The 21,703-nt window shown below is 37.4% G+C and overlaps 1 protein-coding gene and 3 pseudogenes across 2 annotated transcripts; 2 read left to right on the top strand and 2 right to left on the bottom strand.

Annotated features, from left to right (window-relative positions):
- Positions 1–230: 230 nt before the first annotated feature.
- LOC148697913 (uncharacterized) lies at positions 231–3,471 on the bottom strand (annotated as a pseudogene).
- Positions 3,472–3,474: 3 nt separating this feature from the next.
- On the top strand, positions 3,475–4,797 carry LOC137714549 (receptor-like protein 2; annotated as a pseudogene).
- A 4,174-nt stretch (positions 4,798–8,971) lies between these two features.
- On the top strand, positions 8,972–13,378 carry LOC137714428 (uncharacterized). The gene is made up of 5 exons (XM_088690971.1): positions 8,972–9,773; positions 9,910–9,981; positions 10,273–10,632; positions 10,733–12,733; positions 12,830–13,378. The coding sequence occupies exons 1-5, from the start codon at positions 9,173–9,175 to the stop codon at positions 13,198–13,200; spliced, it is 3,405 nt and encodes a 1,134-aa protein (XP_088547097.1). The 5' UTR covers positions 8,972–9,172; the 3' UTR covers positions 13,201–13,378.
- On the bottom strand, positions 13,361–17,770 carry LOC137714763 (inactive beta-amylase 4, chloroplastic-like; annotated as a pseudogene). The gene is made up of 11 exons (XR_015960668.1): positions 17,577–17,770; positions 17,128–17,256; positions 16,675–16,927; positions 16,109–16,331; positions 15,911–16,026; positions 15,722–15,873; positions 14,828–15,074; positions 14,623–14,692; positions 13,914–14,019; positions 13,590–13,766; positions 13,361–13,467 (listed from the first exon to the last, which is right to left on the bottom strand). The product of XR_015960668.1 is annotated as an inactive beta-amylase 4, chloroplastic-like (transcript).
- Between the last annotated feature and the right edge of the window lie 3,933 nt (positions 17,771–21,703).

Genomic DNA, 21,703 nt, shown 5'->3' with positions numbered 1-21,703 from the left:
TGGCAGGGGTTCAACCTTGAAAGGCTGCCGGATGGAGGAGATATGCCTAGGCCCCCTCCACCAATGATGTTCCGTTCTCAAGAAATGATGTTGCTGAATCAGTTGTCAAGCGAAGAAGAAAGTAAAGCTTATCAACACTTGTAAGACAAAAATGCTCAGCAGAATAGCTAATATAATTCATTCATAATTCAAGCTACATCATCGCGGAGAACATGATTCATAAGAACAATGTTCATATTATGAATCGTGTGCCATCATTTTCGCATAAATATCGCTAGGATCGTAGTGAGCTATTGTGTGAAGATCCATATTGGAGGAGTCTTTACTGTGTGCCATAGTTTTGAAATAAACATCATTCTTTCGCTGGTCGTAGTAAGCCATTGCACGTGACTCCATGTTAGTGGTGTCTATACTCATAATTCGGTCATCATGCTCTCTTTGCTCCCTTACATTCGCTTCCTCCATCACCTTTACCTTTCTTTCTGCAATTTTTGCCTTTCTGTCATCTGTTTTGGCCAATTGTTTGGTAAGCTTCTCCATCATGTCACATAAATGAGAATCCAAAGTTTCTACTACCTTGCTTCTTTTGTAACAAACCGTCCCGGGATTTACGAAACAAAAAAGAGTATTTTTGTATTTTCACTAAGTTTGGGGATATTTTCCGTTTAAAAATGGTTTTTGGGGCCTTAATTGGTGAGCCCAAGGGGCCCACCTCCTGATTTGTCCCCCAGTTCCCTTCCCTTTTCTTTTATTTTTCTGAAAACTCTCTCTTTATTCTCTCTTAGTTCTCTCCTCTCTCATTCTCCCTCTGTGATCTCTTCCTTCTCTCTCTCAAAACCCTCTCACCCTCCAATCCACCCACATACACACCCTTACCATTTACCTGCAACACCATCACCATCACCCCTGCGAACTAAGATTCAAAGAAAGAACACCACAAATCCTCCTCTTCCTTTCGGCCGGTACTGTTTATCTTCTTCTCCGTCGTGTTTCGTATTTTTCTGACGTTGCTAAGCTTCTAAAAACCTTTGGGATGTGTTTTAGGGTTAGATCAAAACTTGTTTTAAGTTGTGTATACGCTTGAATCGCAGAAAATAGCTCGGAATAGCTTTTCCAAATTTGCCGGCGAACACCGCCCCTTTCGAGGCAATTTCCGGCCAAACCACGACGACTACTACAACTTTCCTTTGCAAGGTATCAATCTCTTCGTCTCGCTGAGTACTACAACTTTCCTTTTCGTTTCACCCAATTTCGTTGCATATCGAATAAGTTATGGGAGTTTGAAGTTTGCCCAAAAACTGGCCAAAACCTTGGCCTGAAAATGGGTCAACCCGACCCATTAACCCAAGGGTCCAACCCAATTACCCAAGCCCAAGTCTGAAATCCAAACCCAGGCCTTTGGGCCGGATCACTAAGCCCAAACCCTTTAAGATCCAACCTAGTTTCCTTTTATTTAATTTTTCTTTATTTTTATTTTCAAACCCAAAACCCCCAAGCCCAAAACTCAGACCCAACCCGGATCCAAGCCCAGACCCGGTCCCCTGACCCGTTGACTTTGACCCGGTCTACGGTCATCGTTGACTTTAACTTTGACTAGTCAACGGTCAACGTTGACTTTGACTGTTGACTTTTTGGGTTCGTGCGAGACCTCTCTTAGGCTAATTTCGACGTCCTGAACCCGTTTTTGAAGTCTGTTTTGCCAAATTCAATCGTTTGAGTAGAGTTTGACTAAGTACCATTTATGTGCTTAGGGGCAATTATTTGTAGCGTTTCCGTTTTCACTAGTTCCGTGGCTCTTCGGTAGAAAAGTACTGTGAGTGGACCCTTTCTAAAAATGCATGTTTTGATAGTGGAAATGCATACATGAAAAGCATGATTTGATGACTATGTTTTATGAGATAATATGCTTATTGAGGCTAGTTTGAATTATTACTTTTTTTCCTATAACCCGTGTTCTTGTAGAATATCTGTTGGATGACGATATGATATTTAGAACATGTTTAGAACACCTCTTTATAGTATAGATTCTGGTCCATCCTAGGCGATGGTTTGGTGTTGGCATAGGGCCTGGAGTGTGTTTCCTTTGGCTATTAGCACAGGGACGAGGAGCCAGCATGGGGCATGTAGTGTATTTTCCTCTGACTGTCTGCTCAGAGACGGGGAGCCAGCATGGGGCCTGGGGGTTATCGGACATTCACTGGTGATTATTACATATACAAGTTATGATTTGAGACATTGCATGGCATGCTAGGTTTCGGAAAACCTATGTTTATCATAATATATGTGTTTTCATAAAACTTGGGGGTTAGTACGTTGATAACTGTTTTATTTTATATATATATATATATATATATATATATATCAACTTGGTCCACTCATATTTGTTTTGTGCCCCTTTCAGGACTTAGAATCGAGGCTTACAATCCCGGCATCAAGGCACTTACACATCAGCATCTTCAAGTCCTCTCAACGTATGACCCATTTTTTTATTCATTCAATTTTATATTATTTCTTTTAGTGCTATAGTTAGTTGTATGCTCTGAACACGTTCCTTAAATGCATATTCATTATTCTTTCATATTTATAAGCCTTATCTACCCCTTGTTTTCAGCATTTGCCCTCAATAAATGGTTTTCGTCACCCTCGGGTGTCGGCTAGCACGTGCTTATCTTGGTATTCAGGGAATATCGAGATCCGGCCGTGTCATCTTTTGCATGCTTCTTTTTCAACTCTTCTTCTGGATCGTTTCCTTCTAAGAAATTCAGCTGTATAATATGGATCTTTGTCAGTGTCATGTGAGATGAGAATGTCAGACTCTTTCGATTGTGAAGAGAATGAGGAAACATTGTTCGGGTTTGTAGCCATAGAATGAGGATTAGACTTTTTCGGTGAGGAATTGGTGTTCATGTTTGCAGCAATAGTAGGAGGATCAGACCTCTTGGCTGAGGAATCAACATTTGGGTCTATATCCATAGTTCGGGTACCGGACCTCGTTGGTGAGGAAGTGATGTTTAGGTTTGCAGCCACAATAGGAGGATTAGACCTCTTGGTGAGAAATCCACATTTAAATCTGTAACCATGGCATCAATATATAACCTCTTTGACGGTGTCAAACCTTTCCATTTGATGTTGTTTTGCAAAATTTCCCAGCAATGGTTGAATACAAAACGTTTTTTTTTCAAGCTTCAAGAACAATATATTTGCTTGAAGAACCTAGACATGATTTTAAGAAGTTAGCTATTTTTGGTATATTCGATCCCATCCTGTTACTAAGAAAAGGCGAAGGAAAGTACAGATTCTCACCTTGTTAGATTCCGTCAATCCACTTTGTTTCTCTTTTATTTTGGTAAGACATTCATGAAACTGATTGCAACTTCCAAGAATTATTTTCCACCTAGATTGGACGGAACATCGTGATCGCTCATTTTGATCACCGGTTATCTCAACATGTTTTTGGTATATTTGATCCCATCTTTGATGAATTGCACAAATATCGTAGAACTAATTTGGGATTAATCACTTGGAAATGAGATCTCACCATGTCTAATTTCTCTAAACTCAGCCACCTTAGTAAACTTGACCTACTTAGGAATAACTTCACTGGTATCATGCCGATAAGCCTTTACTCATGTAGGTCCTTAAAAGCAATTCGTTTGAGTGAATCCTTTTCTAAAAGAACAAATACAACCTGAGATTCTTTCATTGAAATCCTTGTCTTTCTCTCGCTTCGTAATGTACAATTGACCAATATCACAGAGGCACTGAAGATATTAATGTGTTGCAAAAGTCTTCAAACACTCATCCTTGCTAGTTCATTTGACCGCGAGGCAATGCCAACTGATGGTGACATGGTTGATTTTCATGGCTTCCAGAATCTTCGTGTCTTGTTTTTGTCATACTGTGGGCTCACTGGTCAAGTACCTGGATGGTTATCAAACCTAAAGAATCTAGAGATATTGTATCTAGACCATAATCAAATCACATGGTCAATTCCAAGTTGGTTGGGGACTCTTCCAAAACTCTTTTTTGTGGACCTAGCATTCAACCAAATTTTAGGTGAATTTCCAAAACAACTTTATAGATTACCAATGTTAATGATGAATACATCTCAGATAGACAATTATGAATTCGAAGTTCCCCTCATAGGTGGCCTGATAAAAAATTCAAGTTTTATGGTGCGTCAACTGTCTAACTTGCAACGAATGATAAACCTGAGGGGCAATAACATTAATGGTAGTATACCTACTGAGATTGGCTAATTGGAGCTTCATCCTGAGTTGTATCTTGACAACAACAACATCTTTGGTGACATTCCTGATCAAATATCTAACCTAAAATATTTAGAGATTTTGAACCTCTCCACAAATCATTTGTCCTGAAAAATTCCCTTGTCAATGACGAGCCTTAATTTCTTGAAAGCATTTGATGTCTCGTACACGAATACCCATGGGCACGCAACTTCAGAGCTGCAACACTTTCGCATTTGAGGGGAACCCTAAACTTTGTGGTGCTCCACCTCTAAACGGGTGCATAGAAAGTGATGCGGATAGTAAGAATAAAGTCGACCCAAATGCGGACAATGAATGTGACGAGCTTCCTTGGTTTTTTTATCTTTGTAGCTCTAGGTTTCATTGTCGGATTTTGGATTGTTGGATTTTGGGGAGTTTATGGTTCTATAGTTCTTAAGAAGATATAGAGGTACACATATTTTCAATTCCTTGATAATATACAAGATTTGCTCTCGATGTGAAGATGGTAGTGTGCATGGCCATGATGAAAAGAAAGGTTAAGGACTAGATTCTACTTTTCATTATATATTTTTTATTTTCAATAAAACTATTTGGATATACAAAATTAACATATTTGGTGACACGCTTTCATTAGTTGTATCGCACCTCTATGAGAGAGTGTGTAAACAAATGTGTTAATTTTGTGTGTCCAAATAGTATGACTCTTTCAATTTTATTTTATTTTATTTTATCATGATGTAAGGATTGTTCTTATATATAATAGTACAATAAAACTATTCAGACACACAAAATTAAAATACTTGTTGACACATTTTCTAATATATGTCGAGAAGAAACTTATTATATAATGACGACAATTAACAATGTGAAAGGACTTTGGGATATACAAAATATTAAGCAGGAATATGATCATGTGTGAATCATCATGAACAAATAATTGGATTTAAAACTATGATGGTTCAAATTCAAATAGCTGGAAGATGAAGTTATTGGTTTAAAATATGGCTTTACTTTACTCAAGCATGACATATTTACCAAGAAGCAATTATACTAGTAGATATAAACTTGTTTCCAATAGATGATGACAAATTAACCAAAAAAAAAAAAAGGAGATGACAAAAGTTCTACTTGTATTTGATTTTCTAATCCTCCTGTGATAATTTCTTTAAAGCTTTTACACAATTGTAGGAAGTTAGGGATTACTTCTTTGTAATTTTATTTAAATTTCGGTCTTTGGTTCGTGATTTAGCATCCAAATCGAAATAAATTGAACACGTATTTTTTTTTCTCATCTCTCTTTAGTAGTATGACATTTATGAAATATTGTTGTTACGACGTCAACATTTGCTATCCATATGACGTTAATAATCGTTGTTGGAACCAAATTTACGTACATCTGTGGACGGAGACGAAATCTTGTCGGAATAGTCCATGCGTTCTTCATGAACGTGTCTACGCGTAGACGGTGGCGTAGGGGTTTATGTTAAGCATAGAGAGAATGTGTGTAAAAGTCCGAGAGAGAGTTCTTGTAGGGAAAATAACCTTTATCAAATCGGGAGAATATCTAGGAGAAAATCTAGGATAAGATACCTGTTGAGGCCCAAAAATGTCACATGCAAGCCCAATCAAATCTCAAGACGCAATATTTATACAAGCCTCAAGCCGAGGCCAAATACATGCAAATGTGCGGAATCAAGAAGGAGTTATGTTCATAATGATGCCATGATACGTTAATCAAGTCACGCTTGTGCAAACTCATGCATATTTGTCACGCCAAATTTTATCATGATAATCACTATTCATGCTAAGATAAGCCCAAGTCACATGTCTGGGCTTGTCAAGTGAATTGTGGTGTGGATGGTTATGGAAGTTCATTGAGCCTACGTGGAGTCAAGATTATGGAAGACCAAGCCCATAACCTTTGTATACCATGTGGGCAAGTTTGAGAAAGAACCAGCTTAATTTCCTCATTTCCCTAGCAAGCCGGCCTTAGGGTGTGCAAGTGGTGCCACTGCACAAGGCTCCCCATTTGGAGGGGCCCGATAATGATTTTATTTTACCTGTGTATAGTATATATATTTAAATTTGCTGAAAAATTCCAAATTCTTCTTGCAGTGCCCTTGTCTTCTGCGTCTTATCCATGTACCGTAAGCTGGGTTCGATTCTACCCAGTGGCGGTTTTTGTGTTATATTTTAATTTTTTTGGGTATTTAGAAGCATGAGGTGTGTTTTATTTATATTTATTTATTTGTTATTTAAAGCATGACATTTATTTTGTGTTTCATTTTAATTTTTTTGGGTATTTAAAAGCATGAGTTGTGTTTTATTTTATGTTTATTTTTTTTGTTATTTAAATCATTGTGTTTCGAACCCAAAACATAGGAGATGTAAATAGGTACCTAGAGACCTTCTAAGGATTTTTTTAAGGTATGTAATAATAAGGAAATCCAAACCCAAAAACATAGGAATGCAAATAGGTACCTAACTAGAACACCAAAATTTTTTTTTCTTTATCTCAATTTATACATATTCATAAAAATTAAAATATAAAAGAAAACATATCAACCAATATTCCATACTTTTTAAGGGTCTTCCTTAGAGCCTTGCACAGGGCTCTCCAAATCTCAGGGCCGTCCCGTGTTGCTATGCATGTTTTGAATTAGTTAGTGAGACAAGAGAAGCAATGAGAACCAAAGAAGAAAAAAGGAAATTTAGAAACTTATACAACATAGACGAGTCTGACGAGATATGATAGGTCGCCACTTAAGTTTGACATGCATTATCAAACGCACCCCTTCTCCTTCTAAAGGAAGGATATCGTACAGAACGTAAATATCAAACATATTTTCCATACGCGTGTCCTGGTCCGGAAAAAAAAAAAAAAAAACACATATAGTCTAATAGCTACTAAAATCTGTAGCTTGTTTGTCTAATGTGACATTTTCATGACATAAAAATCTTGTTGGTAACTTGTAACTTATTTTTATTGATAAATTATGAACGATATTAATATTGTTTACTATCTTAAGGGATTTGATTGTCTAAATCTCCACCACAACCTCCTTAGTGGCAAGAACTCTAGTTGCTAAGAGGCAGAACGCTAAGGCATAAAACATTGCCACTTCTGGCAATTCAAGTTTTAGTTCTTAGAAACTTGTTTGTTAGTAGACATGTAACATCATGTTAGAATAATACATGTTTTTATTCAGCATAACTAGCTGATTAATGCTTTAGCTTTTCTACGTAGCAAAAGATACTGGGATTAATGGGATGCCAATCAATATATAATGTCTCAGGCATATTCAACCCGTGATTTGAGTTCCCACGAAGACTTCAATATTGATCTTTCATGGCCTGCATGGACAAGTCAAATTGCATGATAAGTAAAGTGTTGTACGGCTGAAGATTGAAAATGTAAAGCGTGTTCAAACAATATAAACAGTTCAACTTTTTCTACGGCAATTACTGAAGATATTTTTTTAATGGTCATTTTGTCGGTACTTCAAGATATTTGCTCTTTCATCCAAAAGATGTGCCAACCACAATCTCATTCGTACATGCATGTATGACTCGTATAAATGCAATGACACTATCATGAAGTTCCTCATGCAAAATTAAAAATTTTGTTGGGTATTAAAAGATGAAAATATCTCAAGGTAAATACTATAAATATCATCCCCTCTCCAATGCATATGAGCACCAGTTATTTTAGTACATAACGAAAATATGGTACTTTTTAGTAGAAAAAAAGGTAGTCGTACCATTTAATTTGAATGTTGGTAGTGCAATGGAAATATATCCAAGTATAATATCCTACTTTTACGGTGTAATATGATTATGATAAGGTTACAACTTATAATGCAAAATGACGTTATTATTATAACAAGGTTGATGGTTACATTATTGACATATTGTCACGCTGGACATGTTTGATCCCTGCAGGTGAAAACCGGGACTCTTCTCCAACTAGTAGAAAAGTTTGGGTCAACTAAACATGTGATGGAGACCAAGGACTTTGGGGTGCACACAGGAGGTAGCGTTAGTGGAAGAGTTGGGTGACAAAATGGTTTAGGTTGGGAACAAGAGGCTCATGCGGGAAAACAATGTCTAGGTTGGTCCTTAGGTTGACAAATGACAAGTATGTTTTAGAACATGAGAATCTGGCTCGAACGTGTGTGTTGGTTGCCATAGTAATTAAGCATCAAATTTGTCATCAAGTGAGTCGAACTTAAAGCCTCTTGCTTATAAATAGAGATGAATGTCATTAGACCGTAGTGCTAGTAACTACCATGTTTATACTAATTTACAGGCCGTTTGCTAACCATTTTATTTTCAGTTTTCATTTATAAAAATTGAAAATTTTAAACTTCTTTGGTAACTACTTTCTTGAGTTTTCAAAATTTAGCCTTTAGTTTTTAGTTTTCATTTTTTTGGAAACTGAAAGTAGTTAGAAAAACAAGTTTTCAGTTAAAAAAAAAAAAAATGAAAGTTGAAAGAAAAAACTAAAAACGAAATGGTTATCAAACGGCTCCTTAATTACCAAGAAAATAAGAAATTTTAATAAACTTTTTAAGTGCATTGTAGAGGCACAACGCTATGTTGTTTGTTTTGATCGAGTGTGAACTGAAGACTACAATTCCACATTTGGGCATCTCCAGCCGTGCAGCACAAATTACCAATATTGTTAAATTTCAATGATGATGTTTGGTCTTCGTTTGAAGTCTAAGTCTCCTCACTTCGACGTAGAAGCCGGGCAATGCAAGTCTCGACGTAGAAGCCGGGCAAGCCTAAGTCGTGCACAAGGCTTGGTAACACCATCTTGTTTCCCTATTTATGTGAATGTAATGAGTTCAAGTTTTCCGTCGAATTAAAATCGAAAGACGAAAACTATTACAATTAAGGAGAGTATATATATACTGTGTATGGAGAAAAGTCGTTTCCTACTGTTGAGAATGCTGTCAATGATACACTGCTTGTGTTATATCTATATGATGATTATGGCTAATTACTTAACTGCAGGTGCATTAGCAATAGCAATAGCTCATACCAATTTCAGCACAGATCAGTCTGCGCTTCTTGCTCTCAAAGCTCACATCACTAGTGACCCTCAAAACATCTTGACCACCAACTGGTCCTCTGCCTCCAATTCTGACATTTGCAACTGGGTTGGTGTTACCTGCGGTGCTCGCCACCATAGAGTCACGGCCTTAAATCTCTCGTCCATGGGTCTTGCTGGGGTTATTCCTCCGCATCTAGGAAACCTCTCATTTCTCATTGAGTTGCACCTTAAGAATAATTTTTTTAATGGTCCCCTACCCCAAGAATTGTCTCGTTTGCGCCGGTTGAAGGCGATTAACTTTCAATACAACAACTTTACGGGAACCATTCCTTCGTGGTTTGGGTCCTTCCCTAAACTTCAAACCTTCATATTGTGGGGTAATGGCTTCTCTGGTTTCATACCCGCTGCTATCTTCAACTTATCTGCACTTGAAAAAATTGATCTGAGCAATAACCAACTATCAGGTACGTACGTACTAGGCATATAAATTAGTGTTGCTTGCTTCATTACATTTAACATCTATATTATAAAATGTATAACAATCATCTCGTTTGTTTTTTTCCCTTCTTTTTGGTTGGCACGCATGCACATATTTAACAGGTAGCATACCCAGAGAAATCGGCAACTTAACAATGGTGAAGGTCATATACCTTGACGACAACAAGTTCGAAGGTATACTGTATGACTTAGGTTTTGTTACACACACACACATATACACAAGCCCCTTCTTAGCTGGCATCTTGTTCAACTTCAGCAAAAAATGAGATGAGAGGACTATCATAGGATCGTATATTTACCGTGTAAGACCCTCGTATTCTAGAGCAAAAAAGAGGTCCTATATAGTGAGTACATGGTCCTTAGAATGTATCCCACTTTTGCTATGATAGAACGGGATTCCCACTAAGAAGCTGCTCCTATATATGCATACATGATTTTAACAATATACACGGATTGATTTTACAGAACTCCCGAACGAGATAGGCAGTTTAGGTCAGCTGGAGGTGTTGTTTGTGCAGGACAATGCTCTAAAAGGCTCTGCTTTTGTGCCTGTCCTCAACATATCTTCTTTGACTACTTTCACTCTATACGGAAACAACATGAGTGGTAGTCTTCCGGACAATACGTGTGAGCATCTTTCAAGTATTCAACGATTATATTTGGGTCAAAACCAGCTTGACGGTATGATTCCCTCCAAACTGTGGCAATGCAAAGAGCTTCGTGAAATCTCATTAGCGTCTAACAATTTCCGTGGAAGCATACCCAAAAGTCTTGGCAATTTGACCTACTTAAGCGAGATTATTCTTTCCGACAATAATTTAGAAGGTAATAAATGTGGGAGCATTTTACAATCGTTTCGTTTTTAGTTTTTAGTTAAACTGAAGTTACAAAGTTAATGTAAACATACATGCTGAAATTGTGACAGGTACAATACCGGATGAGATTGGTGATCTTCCACAGTTAGAGATATTGACACTGCATGCTAATAATCTCAGTGGCGTCATCCCATCCAAACTCTTCAATAACTCCATGGTAAGAGAAATAGGGCTTTCTATTAATCAGCTCTCAGGTGGCCTCCCAGCAAACATAGGTCTTAACATTCCAAACCTAGAATTCCTAGGTGTGGCCCAAAATAACCTCGTGGCCGGACCACTCCCTAACCTCTCCAATGCTTCCAAGCTCAAGGAGCTAGACATGAGCATAAACTCATTTACCGGGTTTCTTCCTATCACACTTTGTTCCTTAAAAAACCTCGAGTTTCTTATCTTGCATTCGAACAATTTGACGATTGATGCTTCTGCTCCACAAGTAGGAAGCACTCTTTCTTGCTTGTTTAATCTTAGAAATCTAACAAGATTATACTTGTCAAATAATCCACTAAACACCAAAATTCCAGCTCCTCGCGGGAATCTATCTACGTCACTCCAATATGTTGATTTAAGATTTTCCAACATCAAGGGTAACATTCCAGTTGGTATTGGCAACTTGAGCAGCATGATAGAGTTAAACCTGGGAGACAATCAGTTGAGTGGAGCAATTCCAAGTTCAATACAAAGGCTAAAAAATCTCCAAGGTTTGTATTTGAATGATAACCAACTCCAAGGACATATCCCGTATGAACTCTGTCAACTAAACAACCTAGCCGATTTACGTTTCGGTGCTAATCGGCTATCTGGTTCAATTCCTTCCTGCTTGGGTACTTCGACAGTAGCTCTAAGACGTTTATCGTTAGTGTCCAATTTGTTAACTTCTAAAATACCACCTTCCTTGTGGGAACTCAACCGTATATTGCACCTAAACTTGGCATCCAATTCTCTAGATGGACCACTCTCAGAGGATATCGGAAAGTTGAGAGATGTGGTGGATATGGATTTATCAAATAACCATTTCTCCGGAAACATTCCTGGTAGCATTGGTGATCTTCAAAATATGATTAGTTTCTCCTTGGCAAACAATTCTTTAGAAGGCCCTATTCCCAGTTCATTTAAAACCTTGCTAAGCCTGGAATTCTTGGATTTGTCCAAAAACAATCTATCCGGGGTGATCCCAAAGTCATTGGAAGCACTCTTGTATCTCAAGCATCTGAATTTGTCTTTCAACAAACTCCAAGGAGAAATTCCGACCGGCGGGCCTTTCAGAAACTTCTCTGCTGATTCATTTGCATCAAACGGTGCACTCTGCGGTGCTTCTCGACTCCATGTTCCACTATGCAAAAATAGAACAAAAGTTAAGCCGAACTGGAGGAAAGCTAAATATATCATCCCAGGGGTCATATCAGTAATACTCCTAGCGGCCGCTGCATTGATTCTAATACAATGCAAGAAAAGGAATGTCGAAGTTGTTAGAGAAACTGCCTCGCTACATCAAGTTCTTTGGAGAAGAGTTTCGCGCCTAGAACTTGTAAGGGCAACAAATGGATTTCATGAGAGTAACTTACTAGGCACAGGTGGTTTTGGCTTAGTATACAGGGGAACACTTTCAGACGGGATAGATATCGCCGTCAAGGTTTTCAATTTACAGCTAGAAGAGGCATTCAAAAGTTTTGAGAAGGAATGTGAAATGCTAAGCAATATCCGTCATCGGAATCTTATTAAAATCATAAGTTGCTGCAATGAACTTGATTTCAAAGCCCTGATACTTCAATTGATGCCTAATGGAAGCCTCGAAAAGTGGTTGTATTCTCCAAACCGCTCCTTGACTCTCCTGCAGAGGTTAGATATAATGAAAGATGTTGCATTGGCACTAGAATATCTTCATCATGGTTACTCGATACCTATCGTTCATTGTGATGTGAAACCAAGCAATATATTACTAGATGATGATATGGTTGCACATGTTGCTGATTTTGGCATTGCAAGACTCATTGGCGGTGGAGATTCGATGACAGAAACCATGACCCTAGCCACAGTTGGTTATATGGCTCCAGGTGATGTATTTTCTGAACTTTGTATATATTGGTCTTATAAGGAGTTATAATTTTCTTTTTATCATATATAACTAAATTCACATACAAATTTTGCAGAGTTTGGGATGGAAGGAAGCGTTTCGACAAGAGGGGATGTGTATAGTTTTGGTATTGTACTCATGGAGACATTCACAAAAAGGAAGCCAACAGACGAGATGTTTGTTGGGGAAATGGATTTAAAGCAATGGATTGCAGATTCATTATTTCCAGATGCTGCAATAGGTGAAGTTGTGGATGCCGATATACTTGGGGCGGAGGAAGATGGTGATTTTGTGAGCAGGAGGGATTGCTTATCATCCGTTATGAGATTAGCTTTAGCTTGCTCTGCAGCATTGCCGGGAGAGAGGATTAACATGAAAGATGCTGCAATCACACTCACCAAAATCAAGACTAAGTATTTGAAGGACTATGGAGGAGTGAACTCTTAGTTCTTTTTGTTCTCTAAATTTTCGGATCCATTTTCTTATTGTTGTTTTCAATCTACAAAGACTACATTCTTTTCTCATAGTGATAGATATGACAATATGATGATATTCCTAAAGTTGAAATGCCGTACCTGGATTTGTCAATGCAATGAGACCAGTAGTACCAAAATTGCAATTCCAATTATTCTTCCCATATTTGGTAATTAAGCATTCAGTTTCTACAGCCAACCAAATCTGTTTCAAAAATTTACACTTCCAACTCAAGAACGCCTGTCATGGGATCACGAAGTTACTTCAGTCAACATACCAGGAAGTTACAAACTTCTACACATGCCCTTGACAAAAAATTATTGGGCAGTGAGGCTGCTCCTCTAGGTAGTTCAATAACTTACGGGTAAGTTGGGTTTTTTGGCTGCTTGACAAATTGTGCTTATCTTTTTAACAAAAGGAACGAAGTTACTCCAATTTTCAGCCCTAAAGATCTTATCATTCTTTCTGAAATACGTAAATGATCTTATTGCTACAGCCTGGGAATGGTAACCATTAGCATGTATTTGCCATAAACCAAACTGCAGGAGAAAAGCAAACGCGTGAATACGCAGGACAGAATGGGCAAAAGAAAAAGTGGTTAACCATTAAACGCTATCAGAAGCCATGTGTTTCTAGTTATCTGACATTTGCAATATCCAATATATGTCTAACAGAAAAAATGGTACCTGAAATTTGCTTTTGTTATTGAGCAAAGGATGAATTTACCCTATCAAATCATTCATCGGTATTTCTCCCTATCAAATGTACCCTTTTCTTTGAAACACTCCATATCTGGTGCAAATTGAATCATGTTAGATTACATTGGAATTGTATAGTATTTTAAATATACAATAAACAAAGCATAAGGCCAGACATTTTATAGAAGAAAGCCATCAGCAAGCCACCACTACCACCACCTAGTGGTGTAAATGGACAGACCCTGCCAATCCAAAGTAATAAGATACTGATATACGGTATAGTGATGCAATTCTATATTTGTTTTCCATTAACATCAAAATTGTATTCCAAATTTCAATAAAACAGAAAATGATTATTGATGGACTTATCATATGTTTCTTCTTTATTATTCGGGCAAGACAACCCAATTAAAACTAAAGATTTACCTCATAATGAATTATAAAATACTAAAAGAAACCTAAAAAACTGATCTATAATACCCAATATCTGTAATACTAAAAAAGCTCATATTGACCTGTTCCAAGCCCATGTTGAACCCAGAGACCCTGCACGACCTGCCGTGCCAAGCACAGCTGCATGGGCTAGTCTTACCTAACTTAAAAGCTTGAATTATACAAAAAATATCTAAAGTAAGTCCAAAATAAGTGCCAACAAAGCAATAACCTAAGGAAGCATTATTTACAACAGGCCTCGTACCTATTGGAGTAAACCTTCTGGGCTACAAAGACGGGATGCCGAGTTATCACCATCCATCATTTCTAAGCAGCTGCAATAAGATATTTAGCATGTGAACTTGGTAGAAAAGATACATTTGAAATCAAGCAGATGTCTAAGAAACCCTAATTATCAGGTTGGACAATGAACAAAATTCCAGTCAGAACCTTAAAACATAGAATCTTACGGAACATGCAAAGCAGCTCCATGACGAGACAAAAGTGAAGCAACAGGATCATAACCATCTCTAACAGCAGTGTTGTAGTATCCTGTTGTAAGTTCAGCAGGGTGTGCTATCGCCTGATACCACCAATATTTTCCACCAATTTTAGCCGCCAATATAATTGAAGTTTGCTTTTTTCTTGATATTTCTTCAGAATGTTAGCTGCCTTTGCAAGAATATCATCTGCATGAAACCTACCACTGTACCATTCCTACAACGAGTCAAGGCACTGTCAGATCTCCTAAGCTCCACAGTGTTTTCCAATAATTTTAATCATGTTATGCCAAGTATTGCATGATAAAGAACCATAATATGATTTAATTTTCCACTTATACTCCATAATTGTCCTTAGTTTACTAACCAGTACATCCTATGATGATTTTTTTTTCTCTCTAGAAGACAAGCATCAATACATTTTCATTCTTAATCAAATTGCATTAACTTAGTGCAGTTTCTTAAAAACCCATTCCCTTGTCATGACTTCATATTAAATCATTAGAACATATCTACTTTTTAATCATGTTACGTAAGAGTAGTTAAGACTTAAGTAGCAAACAGTCTGCAAGTACAACCCCTAGAAGCAAATAGAGTTAGTTATAAGAAAAGTTCCAGTGAAGACTGAAAATATATATTGCAGGCCCATGTTGTTTATATGCACCTACAGAGAAATATTGCATGGCTAAAAAAACACAACTTCAATTCAGCGTTTGCATTTTAGTCCAAGTGGTAGTTCGAGGATGAAATATGCATGAACAGAACGATAAAAGCAATTATGTCATGTAAGTTACACTAGGCTTTAGCTATGCAGAAAATTTTCATGGGAAGTAATTAAGCAAGCTGCTTGCATCAGTTTCATACAAAAAAAAGACACCCATAATCAGAAAGAAAGCTTTCCTCTCCTTCTCCAAAGAAAGGAACTTCAGATGGAAGACTGTTGTAACAGCCAGCCTTTTGTCGTCCCTTCTCTTTCCACTGAATTTTTCCTTCCTTGCATCCAGCCATCACCCATCCTAACAAGGTTGTAAATAGTAAAAATTCAATAGCAACCAAATTTCCGTCAGAGGAATGAAAGATTTTTAACATACATGTACTTGTCATAGCACTGGAATTCACCGATTCCAGGAAACTTCCATCTACCATCACCAAAAGGATGTGCAGGATATCTGTGTGAGCAATGCAACAATGTTGCATAAGAAATCATTGGACTAGCTTCATACTCATAGTTCTAGTGTAACAGTAACATACTTAAGTTCACTAGAAGGACCAAGACCAACACTAATTTCTTCTATTACAGTACCGATTAAGAATTCAAATTTCTTAGCAAAACTTGACATGAAATCTTCAACACATTAGAGGGCAGTCCGTCCGCAAAAGAGAGGAACATGGTCAACTCCCAGTGTAAGATAATCATCATTGGAAAATCCATTTTGGTTCCAATAATATATATGCTTATTCTGATCACCAATTTGGGAGGAAAAAAAGAAGAGGTCAACTTCTTTATCTAGATTCAAGATTCAAGCTGATAGGTGTGTAACGAAGTCCAAACTATAGTTTTTCTTTCAAATCCCTTTGCATTGATAAACTTTTTAAGCATATCAAAGCTAAAATCAAGTATGCTAATGGGGAACACAGTACCATAGCACGTTGCAGAGCATGAAACTGAAGAAACATTGATAGTATCTCTAGTCATCCAAATGGGTTACGTTTCTTAAAGTATGATCGGGTGAATTAAGCTTTCCAATACAGCCATGTGCATTGTACCAGACTAATAACTTCAAATGGGATTTCAAAATATCAAAGAAGACAAACCTCTATGATCCAAAGTGGAAGAGTTACACCCCCTTTTCTGCTAGAAGAAGAGTCCACGTTTGAGTGAAAAGATTTGGCAACATGCAACTTCAAACCTAACCTGAGTCAAAAATCAATTTGAAAAGCTCTTCATATAGAGACCAATCATATGCAAGAGGAGAGAAACGCTCTACGATTCCCCACCAAACCTCAACTGCAATACCGTGGACAACTGCTAACTTGAGTGCTTTTAGAGCTACAGTTAAGGCCTTGATTCTGAAACAACAATAAATCCAGCAATATATAAGGAGATTCTGTCTCACTTGAAAGGAAACTAAATTAAAAATAAATAAATTTAGACAGTTAACTGCAACCATGTAGCCAATCATACTCCGTCGTTTAAAAGAGTATAACAACTAAATTAAGAATGAAAATGCATCACAGCCTCATCAACAGAAAGTCATAATAAAACTTACTTCCTAATCCTTGGACGCCCCGTACCATCAATGCAGAAGGCATCAACAGGCATCATCACATACATGGGAATTCTCTTATCTCGGGAAGACGGCAACGTCGAGAACCTCAAATTCTCTCGTGCATCCATACTGCAGGCAACAAATCATCTAATTATCACACAGACATATTTATAGGATCCCACTGAACATTCAAAAACAATAAATTAGCTTAGAAACTTCTCGTCAAATCGATTAAAAGAATGTACACCAAAAAAAGAAAAAAAAAAAAAAATCGATTAAAACAATTCACGTCTAAATTTTATTGTTTGGAATTTATTAGCAACCCAACTGAACCTTTTCAAGTATTCACTTCAGCAACCTAATTGAACCTATTCAAGTTTTCTCGCGAACCAAACAGACCGTGCAACTCAAAAGAAAACGGGAAAAAACCGTAATTGTGTGAGATAAACCTGAGAATACTATTTCCAGCAAGGATGGGCTGCAGCAAGTGAAGAGGCCTTTTTTAAAGACGGGCAGGGTCGAAACGTTTCGGAGGAGGTTTCGGCAGTTGGGCTTGTCGTCGAAACTGATTTCTCTGAAGCAGAAGAAGCTCCTCCTCGCTGTTGTGCATTTGCAGACGACTGCCATTGTCCGCCATTGCCATCGATCACAGAGAATCTCTCAGCGATAAAGAGAGCAAATCCCAGTGCTTGTAATGTTCATTTGGGTATTTTTGGGTATTGTGGTATTTTTGGGTATTTTAGTTATGTGCCCCTTATACTTCTTTCTACTTCTCGCATATCACTTATTAATTTATGTTATTTAACTGTTTCACTTGATTGACAATCGAAAAATAATAGAGTTGTGTGAGATAAAAATGGATGTATGGATATCACCACCTAAAAGTTATATTTATATGTATTTTCTAAATCAAATTTACAAATGTGTTACCAATAAAAAATAAATAAACATTTTGATTTGATTCCTGATTTTCAAGTATTGAGTTATGAATCAACTAGCCCTTCAAATTCCATGCTTGTTACTAAACACGCAAAAAGTCAAGAACGGGGTGAAAGGTTGAGTTGGTTCTCTCCCATAAACCTAATAGAAGGTTGCTCCCATTGCTTGGGAACCTCGTGATATTTGTTGGTATAAGCTTAATGTTGATGGTTTAAGATCAGTGTGGGTGGAGTTCTCTGCCAATTTGGGACAAGGAGATTTTATTGACAGAGGTGTTTGTTGTCACTTTTTTCTAGCAAAATCTGGTTGATAGCTATTATCCTCTTGATACTTGATACAATTGTGAGCAGATGCAAAACATTGATGAGTCAATTGGTTATATGTGAGCTGAGCTGAGGCATGAAACATGTTTTCAGGGAGCAGAATTTTGTTGCTCATCAGTTGACAAATTGGAGTTTTAATATGGATCTCGGCAGCTTTGTCTTCAATAACCCCCCATGCGGCCTACCTAGATTGGATCAACTCTCGTAGATGATTTTATTGGCGTTGCTAAGATGCATGTTGCTTGTACGGATGTTTTACGTTAGGTTCTTCAAATGTCTTCATTTGAATGGAACTAAGATTAAAATGGAATGACACCAAAATACAATTGGAAAATAGAGAGTTGGAAGATAAAACTGGAACAACTAATCGATTTCCTTCTTATAAGAACAAGAAAAGTACAAAAATTTAAAATCTGACCCATTTCCTTCTCTCGTTACTTCTTACTCTTAGTAACCACGCAAAAAATAAAAATAAATAAAAATAAAAACCCACTCCCTCATCGAACACAAAGACATAAGCTAAATTCTCAATGTGTATGTAGTCATCAACAGCTCATTATGCAAACCCTTTGTGTAAATCTGACACCTTTGTATATGTAATCTCAACCTAAGATGTTTGACCCCTCCCCAACTTTCTTAGTAGCAAAACGAGACCTTTCAGATGTGTTTTTGCAGTTAAGCTTTTATACCAAAACCAGACTTTTTCTGGTGTAACAAGTAATGTCATCTCACCATTCCTATCCAAATGAAATTCATAAAAGAGTGCAAAAGAAAATTGAGCATTTACTACCCTTAAAATTGCCTTCATATTAGCTGCTAGATTGTTCCCAGTACTCTTCTTGTACCCAAGAATTGCAAGGACAAAAAAAGAGGTATATGTAACCGCATCAAACAGACCATAAGCAAGAACAGCTACCAACCCAAGTCTTGCAAGATTTGAACTCATTTCAGTGGAATTTGCCTAAAGAAAAATGTCAAATTATGAAGAGGATTATGAAGAGGAAAATCCAATTTGTACGACTAGGAGGTTCATATTCTTATACATACAAGAACTTAACAATTCACTTAAAAGGAGAAGCAATATCAGCAAAAGTGTTGGAAATTTGTATATTCATGTGAAAGCAAAGGGAAACACCAGAAAAAGTTGGGCAGAAGCATTCTACGAACGAAATTTTGAAGATTAACATCCCAAGGGCTGCATAGAGCTCCCACACAATGACTTAGTTGAACGAACTCTTTGATATTCCAATCTGATTTCTTGGTACAACTTACACTTTCTACGAACACGAATTCCTTCCACATGTACTTGATCAATCACATGTTCCTAAACATTCAGTTTGATACGAAAATCGTCTCTATGCATACATGTATCATTAAGTTCACTCATTAATCATACAATATATCACCAACATTCAACTCACACCTCCAATTAATTAATCTTGCATTCACCAATGTGTTAAGCTTTGCGGAAATACAACATCGGAGACTATGAAAACTTGTAAATGCAGCTGAAGGAACACTTGAGTGAAACTGAGACTCAGTAGTAGGTTTTGGGGAGAAATGCAAATACAAGGAGCTGCAGGAGGAGGAAGATGAAGTTGCCAAATTCTCGGGAAGGAATCTGCTTTTGTGTCTGTTTTTTTTCAGTTGTTTTTGTTCTGAAAATCCATATGGATGGACCATTTATTCACCATTTGTGCCTGAATACTGAACACCATTCCAAAGTTTTGTTCACCACACCAAGCCTTTCCTCAAATTCAATTAAGCACAGTAGTATGTTCGGTCATGTGAGCAACTTGTGATATCATTGCATCAGAGAAGCCAGACTAAATAGGTTAGAGCCCTAGTCATAGCAACTGTAAAGGCATCTACAGTGCAACAAGAAAAGTAGGAAAATGTTTTCCACACTCTCAATTTCTTACTTTTTATTGGTTTTTTTTAGATTTATTTATTCCGTCCTATAGAACTTAAGCAAAGCAAACAAAATCTTGTTGATTCGTATGATTAATCGACCAATGGAACCGGATGCAATATTAGAAGGGGTGATGTTTGATATTGATTCTTTAGCTATGCATTTTGATTTTGTTATGTTTTGGTTCGTTCTGCAGGAAGATTACTTTGCTGCTCACGTGATGGCTTCGTTTGCTACCAAGCATGGTGGCGAGTTCTTTTGAGATGAGATTGACCGGATTTTTTATAATATTTGTACCATTGATACAAAACTTGTCATTCGGCTTTAATAAGTTTCCATCCTTTTGACCAAAAAAAATAAAAAATTCCATCTTTTCGACCTATATATATATTAAATCAAAAATAATTAAGGGGTAAATAAATACTGATAATAAACGAATATTTATCATTCAATAGAAAAAGATAGAAAATACACCAATGACTAATCAGTACAGGACCAAAAAAAGAATTAAGTCCTAATTAATAAAATTATATATATATCTTTTCTTGAGAACAGGAAATCAAAGTGTATCGATATAGAGAGCCAAAGCAAACCAGAGAGACAGCCCGCTCAAAACTACCCGAACCGCATTCAAACCCGACGCAGACGATTCATCGCTTGATGGACCCTGGGCAGCACTATCCGGTGACATACTTGCCGGCGCTGGAATCGGTGGCCTATCGCTTGATGGGAACATTCCTTGGGATCCTGTCGGTGTTGCAGAACTCGAAGGAATGCCCACTGGTAACGATGGGGTCGCTGCAATCTCAGGACCCTCTGCAACTGGCGGAGCCCCGGCTGGACTTTTCTTGGGAGCGCTCACCGGAGTTTTGGCCGGAGAGGCAACGGTTGACGTATGGGGCACCGGTGATTGAGCCGGTGGAGACACACTCTTGGACGGGCTCTTCGCCGGAGAAACCGATGTGGGAGGGGATGCCGGAGAGACGGTGGGTGGGGTAGCCGCCGAAGGAGTTGGGGTCGGCGGGGAAGTTGGCTGAGAGGTCTTGGGAGAAGTCTTAGGCCATTATACTTAGATTTGATTGTATTACACTATTAACATTGATGATTACACTATGAACATTTTATTACAGTACATAGTAATGCTATCCATATTATGTTTTTATATTACATTTTTATATAATTTTATGTGGCATCTGATGTGAACAGTCACATCATTTGTGGTATACGATGAGTCTTTCTTCTTCATTTTTTTGAGTTTTGCAAATTTTTCAAATGATGTGGTTCTCCACATCAAATGTCATCTAATGTGGTATGAAAATGTGGTACAAAAATATGGTATGAATAACATTATTCCAAACAAGTGTATGTACTAGAAAATGTCATAAAATTACATAATATTCTA

The sequence above is a fragment of the Pyrus communis genome, chromosome 3 (genome assembly GCF_041283825.1).
Source record: "Pyrus communis isolate YQ-2024b chromosome 3, ASM4128382v1, whole genome shotgun sequence".
NCBI classification, from domain to species: Eukaryota; Viridiplantae; Streptophyta; class Magnoliopsida; order Rosales; family Rosaceae; genus Pyrus; species Pyrus communis.
This window is presented reverse-complemented; position numbering and strand designations above follow the sequence as displayed.